At 36.7% G+C, this 11581-nt stretch overlaps 1 protein-coding gene across 1 annotated transcript; it reads left to right on the top strand.

The window, feature by feature from the left end:
- Nucleotides 1-8144: 8144 nt before the first annotated feature.
- Nucleotides 8145-10376, top strand: LOC136232979 (laccase-2-like). Its single transcript, XM_066022472.1, has 4 exons — nt 8145-8344; nt 8413-8564; nt 8643-9976; nt 10042-10376. The coding sequence occupies exons 1-4, from the start codon at nt 8243-8245 to the stop codon at nt 10170-10172; spliced, it is 1719 nt and encodes a 572-aa protein (XP_065878544.1). The 5' UTR covers nt 8145-8242; the 3' UTR covers nt 10173-10376.
- Nucleotides 10377-11581: the final 1205 nt, after the last annotated feature.

Raw genomic sequence — 11581 nt, 5'->3', positions numbered from 1 at the left:
GGCCATTCTTTCCACAAAAGTCACAGCTGACCTTCCGTTTAGGATTTTTCACTGACTGGTCAGCACCCCAGTGCTGAGCGTGCCAGCACACCTTTGTGGTGTGTCATTTCTTCCCACAGAAGTCACACTGGACATTTCGCTGGGGATTCCATCTCTGCTGACCAGTACTTCGGTACTGAGCATTCAGAGGAATATTCCTTTTGTTTTGAACCTTTAGTTGGTTCTGGATATTTGTGACGTCCTTTCTCAGTTTCTTTGAATCTGATTGGACTTCAGAGACAGACTCATGTATGATCTTTATGTTATCATGCAAAGTTGAGTTGTCCTGAAGAAGGTATCTGAGGTCACTTAGCTTGACCTCTTCAACCTCGTCACAGCGCCTGCTGAGTGCTCTAAATTTCTTATTACACTTTTTGACAAGTGTATAGAGATCACTCAGGGCATTACCCATTTCGTTTCTAAGCTGGGAAAGTGATATCACCTCATTTGATTGCTCCTCATCATCAGATGCAATGGAGGGGTCAGCATGCTCAGAGACGCACGGCTCAGCAAGTTCGTCAGCCATGAAGCATATCTTCACTGACTCGGTGGCCTCAGCTTCTGTCGATGAAGACTCATCACTGTCGCTCCATGTAGCCACCATTGCCTTTTTGCCGTTCTTCTTATCTTTCCTCAGCGTGGGGCAGCTTGACTTTATATGGCCAGTTTGATGACATTCAAAGCATGTAATGGGCTTTGAGTTGTCTTTCTTGTATTTGTTGTCGCTGGACTCAGCTTTATACTTATCAAACTTTCTGTAAGGCTTCTTAGAATATTTGTCATTTTTCCTGAACAGCCTTTTCATCTTCCTTGTGAACATAGCCATCTCTTCATCATCTGTTGAGCTCCCATCAGTGGAGTCAGCTTTCATGACAAGAGATTTCTGCTTCTTGTCTTCAGACTTTTCCTTCACCTCGAAGTTTTTCATTGATATCTCATGGGTCAGCAACGAGCCGATGAGTTCGTCATATTTGTAGGTGGTTAAGTCCTGAGCTTCCTCAACAGCGGTCTTCTTTGCTTGCCAGTCTTTAGGAAGACTCCTGAGTATCTTTTTGACGTGTTCTTCCTCAGTGAAGATCTTCCCAAGTCTCTTGAGCTCATTGATGATGTTGGTAAACCTTGCATTCATGTCAGATATACCCTCATCATTGTTCATTTCGAACAGCTCGTACAGTCTCATCTGCTGGTTCACCTTGGACTCATTTACTTTATTGGTTCCTTCGTAGGTGACCTCCAGCTTCTTCCAGATCTCTTGCGCCGACTCACAACCTGAGATTTTATTATATTCTGCAGCATCGAGCGCACAGTGAAGCATATTTATAGCCGAAGCATGATTTTGTAGCTTCTTGAGATCATCCTCTGTCCATTTGGCCTCAGCTTTAACAACTGTTTGGCCAGCCACAACTTCGACAGGTACAAATGGACCTTGGACTATGGATAGCCAGGCACTCATATTTGTAGCCTGAATGAAATTTTTCATCCTATTCTTCCAGAAAGTATAGTTAGACCCGAAGAATAGGGGATGCCGAGTAATGGACATCCCCTCAGGTAAGATCTGAGTTGTTTGGTTTCCTGGGAGAAACCGAGTGCTGTTTTCGTCCATAGTGGGGATCAGCTCAAGGTGGTTAAACCTTTTACAGTTAGCTTTTCAGCTCTGATACCACTTGTTGGTCCCTTATAACGTTACAAGTATAGTTCCAAGGGGGGGGGTTAGGAACTATTTAAAAATTTTAAGCTAGGGCAGACTTCTTTTTCGTGAGAAAAAGGTTTGGACAGCGGCGCTGAGTGAATAGCAAGATACTGGCTTAGTCAACTAGTGACTAGGTCAGTTTCTTTACTTGAGTCAGGAGATAGCACTTAGAGTCTATTCCTGAGCTCGGATATTCAACGCGCACAACTCAGCTTGACCTCTTTACTTGGTCAGTTTTTGTTTAAGCAAGCAATAAATATATAAAGGAGTTAAAGGTTAGAAATATGTTACTCAGCAGATTTATCCAGGTTCGGCCTCCAAGCCTACGTCCTGTCCCCGGAACACGTTCCGAGATTTCGAATTCTCTACTGAGCTCTTTAACGGTAGAGCATCAAACCTTTTACAATCTTAGCAACTGAGTATAACAAGAGTACCTTCCTCTATACCTCTACTCAATCCTAATCTCTCGCTGAGTACTATAACCGAGTACTCAGCCTCTCCTTTCTAATCTCTAGAAATGATAAGTGTTTGTCCTAAACAATGATTGCTAAGACACCTTAGATGATTGAATAATCACTCTAGACTTTTACACAAAAGATATGAAATATAGTGTAAGATTGCTTTGCTTTTGCTTGGAGAACTTTGCGTAGAAATTTGGTCAACGTAATGGTTTGATCAAGTTCTCTTGTTGAATGAAGCAACTGATGGCACTATTTATAAAGACGTCTAAGGCATCGGTCATTTCGAATTTCGAAATAACCGTTGGAGGGAAACGACTTCCTGTCGTTGTCATCCTGACTTGCTCAGAGCTCTCGGCCAATCAGATTTTTGTATCTTCTGTCCTCGGTCAGCTTTTGGTCAGCTCGACAGAGTGTCTCTCCATTTATGGTAATGTCAACTAGACAGCATACTGTGTCTTCTGAATTTTACCCAAAGTGGAAACACTTTGTCTGGAAGTTTTCCTTAGCCAGCTGCTGTCTTGTACGCTTTGTCGAATCAACTCAGCAGCTTCGTCCCGAAGTTGTTCCACGAAGGTCTTCTAGATCCTTCTTCCGCTGAGTTGCGTTTTGTCCATAACGACAACGTTTTGACATACGCGGGCTGAGTTGCCATAAACTGTTTGACTTGGGCTTTGACTTCCGTATTGGGCTTGGGCCTTTTAATCTTGTGTCTTATAAACAATTTAACTCAACATTGAACAAACACATTAGTAGAATAAATCAAAGCATTTAAACTTAGTGTGTTTAGAATATATTTTAATTAAACAATTTTGTCAAATCAAAATTATGTGGAAAGGTGTTTCAACACTAACCTCTTATGCCACAAGTGAGTATCTTGACAATTTTTGCTAATTCTTTCTCTAACAGACATTGTTCCTGCAAATTCATTATTCTGACTATAGACTTCCTTTATTACAATAGCACTAAAAGACTCTTCACACAAGTAGTATAATCCATTCCTCAACTTCCCAACAGCTATGATCTCTTCACATTTCTGGCCCTGCAAAATGGAATACTTAGCCCAGAATTTCACTGTGATATTTTGGTTCTCCATCAATCTACTTATGGACAGTAAATTTTGTTGGAAAGTGGGAACATATAATACATGTTTCAGGATAAAATTCCTCTAAAATTTAACCTCTCCTTTTTGATTTACTGTATGTACTTCTCCTGTTGGCAAATAAATCCTTTTTGGATGATTTAGCTTAGCCATATTTGTCATAATTTGCAGATTAGAGGTCATATGTGCAGTGGCTCCTGAATCAATAATCCATTCAAAATCTACTACATTATTAGAAGATGAATTATTACCTGCACATGCTCCAGCAAATCCAGCATAAGCAGAGTATTCTTGTTCTGTACTTTTACCTTTCAAAGCCTTTTGAACCTCCCTTTGTATCATCTCCTGCATTGTTTCTTTCTTGTATGAATCCCCTTCATTTTGATCATAAGACAATGGTGACTCAGAATCATTAGCCTCCTCTTGTGTCACATGTGCTTGATGCTTTGCTGGTCCAGTGACCCTTTTTCTTTTGAACCAGTCTGGATAGCCCTTAATTCTGAAGCAATCTGCACTATCATATCCCTCTTTTCTGCAATATGAACATAACTTATCTGGCTTAGATTTATTCTTAACATTGCTAGTATAACCATTTCCATTTATGCCAGATTGATTGGATCCATTTCCATAACTGCTTCCTTCACCAGAACTGTTGGTTCTTCCTGCAATATCTTGAGACTTGTTTCCAGAAGAGTAATTAACAAATTTTGTAGAATTTTGACCACTAGACATATTTCTCTGCTTTTCAATTCTAGTTAGCATAGAGAATGCCTTGTTAACTTGAGGTAAAGGCTCCATAATCAAAATTTGTCCCTAATATGATCAAATTCAACATTAAGACCGGATAAAAATTGCATCAATTGTTCTTCCTCTAACTGTGTTTGAGCAAGTAATCTGGATTCACCACAGGTACAATTATCCATTGGTTTAAGAATTGCATACTCATCCCACATTCTTTTCATTTGATTAAAATAATCAACCAACAACATACCTCCTTGTGTGAGACTACAGATCTGCTTTCTCAAATGAAATATGAGTTGACCATTACTTTCCCCATACCTTTGCTCGATCTCCTTCCATAATGCCTTGGCGGTTTTAGCATTTACAAAGACTGCAGCAAGCTCCTTTGAAAGAGAATTCAGTATCCATGAGAAAACTAGGTCATCGTTCTCCTTCCATTTTAGGTGCACTTCAGATGCACTCTCAGCCGGTTCATCATCTCTGGTGATGTAGCTTGTCTTTCTCTTTGCACTTATCGCCAAAAGCATCACTCTCTTCCATAACATGTAGTTTTTCCCATCCATGATCACACTGACAATTGCCAGTCCTGGATTTTCACTGCTTTGATTATTTCCAGAATTAGAAGAATTCATTGTTGTTTCTAAGATTAACAATTTTTCGGAGTTAATCGTCTCTTTACGATCTTGATTCTCTTCGCGATCTTGATTTCCTTCTGAATCTTCACGATCTGGAATTGAACCGCTGTCTTCGCGATCTTGATTTCCTTCTAAATCTTCACGATCTGGAATTAAACTGCTGTCTTCTCGATCTTGATTTCCTTCTGAATCTTCTAATTCAACATTATCTTCTTCGTAACTGGAGTTAACAACATCGACAAATGATTTATAGATTTGTTTCTTCCTTTTTATTCTTCACCGCGATCATTTTCCGGTCGTCGGAATTCAATCGGAATTCAACTGGATCCACCGTCCTCTCTGATACCATGATAAACAGATGAATGGAAGAAGAATCAAATCTATTATTCATGAATTCAAGATAGTGTTTACAGGAAAGCAATAGAGGCTTATATACAAGTTGCTGCTAACGAACTCTTAACAAATTAAGTTGGATATGACTATTATACCCCTGAACTAATAACTACTTAATACTGAAATACCTATGCTCATTTCAACAAATGCCTCAATCTTACTTCTTTAGCTCAAATCTAGCTTAATTTTTAAGAAATTTTATAGTGGTATGTCATATTGATTATGGGTCACTTAGAGAATATGTATATGTACGGAAAAAAATTGAGCACGTTTGATTTAGCAAAAAATATTTTTTACGCATGCACGTGTAAAATTGACCCCCTCGACGAACCAACCCTATATTCACTAACGAATAGTCAGCCAATCAATATGGGACAAGGTGACTCTTATATTAATAAAAATAATTATAAAAGCTATTAACGAGTTTGCATATTGTCAATAATAATAACATCCATATTTTTTTGATAAATCAATCCGCTTAAACTTTTGGATCAAATAGTTTCACGACAGAGTTTTTTTTATAACAACTAGTCGAGAGTTCAAATCCTAATAACTACTCCATTCGTTAATAGATTTCACATGGTAAAGATTAACATGTGATATATACGCTTAAAGTCCAAGAGCCTTTCACGTGCGGGGTGTATAACAAACAATAATACTCCACTTATTTCAAAATAATTATCACATTTGCATGTACCAAGCAAATGATTGATTTTCGTTAAATTTATAGAAAAATGACTAAAATATCATCCACTAATTAATTAAGACAAGAATGGAATAATTAATGTCAAACTCATTAATAATGGTAAAATAGGAAAATTTTGTCTTGAAAACTAAACCTCAGAAATAATACGAAATAAGAAAATTTGGTCAAATGTGACACTTGTTTTGAAATGGAAGGAGTAATAACTATTCTGAAACCGTATCTATTAACTTAGTCTTTTGGTTCTAATGGTTCATTAACACCTATTAGTTTACACTTTTAGATCACTTGATTCTTTAACATGGTATCAAGCTCTTTTAAATCAAGTGGTAATTCATATTGCGGAAACTCAATTTGTTAATTGGATTTTCAACACATGTCAAACAGACTTGTATTTTACACACTTTAATGCTAAGAAACATTCAGTGTGCGGAGATAATAATAAACTTTATTCTTAGATTTTACTTATCAACTTAATTTTTTAGATCAATTGATTCATTAACAATATGATAAATATTATATCATGAAACCATTTAACCCAAAATTTAAAGCGTAATTGCATTATAGTATATGGTGTTGGCATGATTTAACTTTTGATCATCTTTTAATTTTTTTTTGGTAGGGAAAAGAAAGTAAAGACAAAACAAACACCACAACAAATTAACCCGGGATTAGGCTAGGAAAGCTAACCCCCACAATATCTTCAGAAAGCAAAGATAACAAGAAATCAGGAGGAGAAGAGAAAATAGAGACGTCCAAAACCCTCTCATGGCCCTCAACTGCAAGCCGATCTGCCACCCGATTCTGCTCCCTGAAAACATGACAAAAGTTGATAGAATCGAAAGAGGAGCAAATCCTTCTAATTGCTTTAACTAAATTCTAGCTCCCTAAACACAGAGCCCTTTTTATCAGAAATCATCTTGACTGCTTCGAGATTATCAGACTCCACTAGCAGCCTCCTAATCCCCATATCCTTTGCCATCTAAGCCCAGAAAATATACCCCAAAGCTCAACAATAAAAGAGGAGCCCAAACCCAGATTATGAGCAAAACCTGACAACCAAGCACCTCCTACATCTCTCAATACACCGCCAGCAGCAATTCTTCTATCCTCTTTACGTGACCCATCGGTGTTCAACTTTACCATCCCTTCACCTGGTATATCCCAGCCTATCAGATTAACAATCGTCTTTTGGATAGAACCTGCTAAACTATCAACCTTGAAACTCTCAATTATTGAATTAACTTTTCTGAAGAAGAAAGCCAGCAAATTAGGAATGACAACCGCTCATTCTCCAAATACCTCAATAATCCTCCAATGCCAAATTTGGTGGCAGACCACAGCAAACAGAATTTCTCCATGTTCGAGCTCAGCCAACAACTTCCCTTCAACACCCTCCCTAAACCAGTCTTGTTCTGAATAGGAAAAGAAGGCAGAAAGACACTGCTCATGAAGAACTTTCCTCCACACGGCCTTACTTTCAGCACAATCTCTAAGAACATGGAAATTGGTTTTCGCATGAGCTTTACATCTACTATAAGCATCAGAGTCCACTAAATGTCGTCTTTTCCTTTCAACATTCGTTAGAAGCCTATTCTTAGCACAAAACCAAAGAAAACTCCTAATACGATAAGGAACCTTCAAGAACCAAATACCTTTCCAAAGGTTTGAAGGAGGAACATATAAATTGTGATTAAAGGCCTCAAAAGCAGATTTACAAGAATAAACACCATTATTAGTAAACGACCAACAACGAATATCGCCATCTTATTCCATACTGCTAACTTTAACTCCTCGACTTCTCAGGAGCGTTTTGAGACTGGAAAACGATCAAATTTAGACCAATCCTACTCTCCCTCCTCAGTCACAACATTCACAATTCTCCAATTTTGGACCTCAGGAGGCGGAGAAAAAGTAATTATATTATATCTAATAAAGGTTGCCTTATAAATGGTTCTTCACTTTTATAATTAAGCCAATATAGAAACTTAATGCAGTTCTTAACACAATTAAATTTATGATCCGTGTAGTTCAGTTGTTGTTGTTTGCTGATTGATATTGTTATTAATTATTTACTCTTCGTTGTTAGTGATAAATAGTAGATAGTAATTAATTTTTTTCACTAAAAACAATTATTTCTAATTTTTACAGAAATTTATTTTTCTTCTTTACGAAGTTTGAAAAATAAAAAATAACTCCAAAAAAAATAAAACCAAGGCAACACTTAATTATGACAATTAAAGGCCCAACATCCAAATGACACAAATTAGGTTATTGTTAACTTTGACTACACTCCAAATTGAATAGAATGGAACAATTAAATTACTTGATGAAACGAAATTCATCCTAAAAATCCACTATAAAACCCAACTTGGATTGACCTTATTGTATAACGAAACTATACCTATATCTTCTTCCATCTTTGAGTAATAAGAATATAAGCATCCATACCTCAAACTAAAACATAATTAAGTAATTAAGATGAGTGGTTCATTTGTTGCCATATTTCTGTTTGGTATCAGCTGCTTATTCACCTTTCCTGAAGTTGGCAATGCAAGCATCACTAGGCATTACAAGTTCAATGTAAGAACTCTTTTATTAATTGCTAATTAAGCATATTTATATTAACATTATTTAATTAATGAATGCAGATAGTGATGGCTAATTACACAAGGTTATGTACGAGAAAGAGTATGGTGACAGTGAATGGTCAATTTCCTGGACCTCCCATTGTTGCTAGAGAAGGTGATCGAGTCATTGTGAAGGTTGTCAATCATGTTTCCTCCAATATTACTATGCACTGGTATGCTATATCTTCTTCCTTTTTTATTTAACAAATTGATAAACCATCTATAATATGAAATTTGGATGGAATAAACAGGCATGGAGTTAGACAGCTTCTGAGTGGATGGGCAGATGGACCTGGTTATATTACTCAATGCCCAATTCAAACAAACAATACTTATGTTTACAACTTCACCATTGAAGGACAAAGAGGAACTCTCCTTTATCATGCTCATGTCTCTTGGCTTAGATCTACTGTTTATGGACCCATTATCATTCTCCCTTCTCACAATTCTTCTTACCCTTTTCCCAAACCCTACAAGGAATTCACCCTCTCCTTTGGTGAATGGTTTAATGCTGATACTGAGGATATCATCAACCAGGCTTTACAAACTGGAGCTTCCCCCAATGTTTCTAATGCCTACACCATTAATGGACTTCCAGGCCCTTTTTATAATTGTTCTGAAAAACATACCTACAGATTACGAGTGAAGCCAGGAAAGACATATCTTCTCAGGATCATCAATGCTGCTCTCAATGATGAACTCTTTTTCAGCATAGCAAACCATACTATGACTGTAGTTGAAGCTGATGCTGTTTATGTGAAACCATTTGAAACTCAAGTTTTGTTGATTTCACCTGGCCAGACAAGAAATGTTTTACTCAAAACAAAACCCATTTCCCCAAATGCCAAATTCTTTATGTTAGCTAGACCCTATTCTAATTCTCAAGGTCCTATAGATAACACTACAGTTGCTGGAATTCTAGAATACAAAACTAAATCATCATTTAAACCAAAAAACACTACTTTTATCACACCTTTTCTTCCTCCTATAAATGATACTAATACTGCTGCCAATATCAGTAGCAGATACCGTAGATTGGTGAACTCTGAATTCCCTGCCAATGTTCCTCAAAATGTTGATCATAAATTTTATATGACAGTAGGACTTGGAACCACCCCTTGCCCTATTAATCAGACATGTCAAGGACCTACAAATAACACCAAATTTGCAGCTTCTATTAACAATAATTCCTTTGTTTTACCTTCCAAATCAATACTTGAATCGTACTATTTTAAGAAATCAGAAGGGGTTTATACCACTGATTTTCCAAAAGTTCCTCCAAACCCGTTCAATTATACTGGTATAGTTACAAATGTCAGTTTTGTTTCAAATGGTACTAAAGTTGTAGTGCTACCATTTAATGCAAGTGTGGAGGTAGTGTTGCAGGATACTAGTATTGCGGGTATTGAAAGTCACCCTCTTCATCTTCATGGCTACAATTTCTATGTTGTTGGGCAAGGTTTTGGAAATTATGATCCAATTAATGATCCCAAAATTTTCAATCTTGTTGATCCTGTTGAGCTCAACACTGTTGGTGTTCCTTCTGGTGGCTGGGTTGCATTCAGGTTTTTCGCTGATAATCCAGGTAATCTTTTTAAAAACTATGTCAGATTATATTTGTGGGAATGAATATTGATAAGTGTGACACAGGTGTATGGTTTATGCATTGCCACTTCGATGTGCATCTAAGTTGGGGACTGGATATGGCATGGATTGTATTGGATGGCAAACTTCCAAATCAAAAGCTGCCTCCTCCACCGTCTGATCTTCCCAAGTGTTAGACCATTCAATTTCTATGATGATTCATGCCACTATTCAATTTAATTACGTGTAGTTTTTGTATTATTGGATTGTGCTTTGGCAGATTTGTTCTTAGATTATCCAACATTTTGTGTTCTATTCCAAAATATTGTTTGTTCATTAGTTTTTAATAATATGGTTCGTTCTCTTTTCGAAAAAAAAAATAATATGGTTCGTTCTTTCTTTGTGGACAATTTTTTTAATATATTATATTAATATTAGCCAACTTGTAACCAAAAATAAAATTTAATATAGACTTAACGTTTAAAAAAAATATCAATTTAGGCATCGAGAACGGATTGGACACGTCATTTTTATTACTCTGTTAAGTTTTGATTTCTCCCTCCACGTACAATTGACAGATCTTAACGGAGTAATATCAATGTTGTGTGATCTGGTTCCGTTATCAAGGCCTAAATTGGTACCATTTTTTAAACGTTAAGCCTATATTAGTGCTATTTTGTACGTGGAGCCTAAATTGATGCCTCCCTAAAAACCATAGGCCTATTTTGGTACTTTATCCCTAAATGATATATAATACTACCATTTAATTATTTTTATAATTAATAATTTAAAGTAGTGTGTTGTTGTAGTTAGTAATGTTTAAGTTATATATTGATACTAGTCGAAGACCCATGCATTGTGCGAAAATACAACACCGTTTATAGCTAACTTTTTGTCGTATCAGATGTCCCCCTTCAAAACACTAAAAAGTCCTTTAGGGCTTCTTCTTTTTTATGGAAACATAACTCATTAGACATGTCTGGCATTAATGACATCATCCTAACACAACACAACCGCTTTCCTTCAATCTCATCATTAAGGAGTGCTTTGATTACTCCAAGAATAATTAAGAGTAAAAATGCTTATCATCTTCCCTCTGCTATAAATTCTAGAAGAAAAACATTTCTCAACTTCTTCTGTTTTTCTACTCTGGTGAATCCACCATTTGTAGACTTGTAAGTTATTTTGATTTTCTTTACTTGAATGGTTGGCAAATCTTCAAAAATCGGTCAGAAGAAAGTTTGCCAATCAAAACCTGCTAATATTGAGAAAGTTACGAAACCTCGTAAGATGAATCCTAGGGTTTCTGATCAACCATCAACCCCGACTGTTGCACGCCTTATATCTATTGAGGAGAAGCATGCTTGGCTTCAGAATATCACCATTTCCCTCCCTTAAAGTAATGATAGGGATCATCTCCCCCCCTTCCTGAACGAAGTTAGGCATATTTACTCATTACTTAGAATGGGAAATGGGATTTCTTTTTCCCAAAGGCGTAATGGTTGTTGTGAATGAGTTCCCCATGTACCCTTGTCAAATTACTCTGAACGCATGGCTTGAACTTCTTAGTTTCAACACAGTTCGCGAAGATCTAAATGTTGAATTG

This window comes from Euphorbia lathyris, chromosome 6, assembly GCF_963576675.1.
Source record: "Euphorbia lathyris chromosome 6, ddEupLath1.1, whole genome shotgun sequence".
NCBI classification, from domain to species: domain Eukaryota; kingdom Viridiplantae; phylum Streptophyta; class Magnoliopsida; order Malpighiales; family Euphorbiaceae; genus Euphorbia; species Euphorbia lathyris.
The sequence above is the reverse complement of the archived record's forward strand: the minus strand, read 5'-3'. Positions and strand labels throughout refer to the sequence as shown.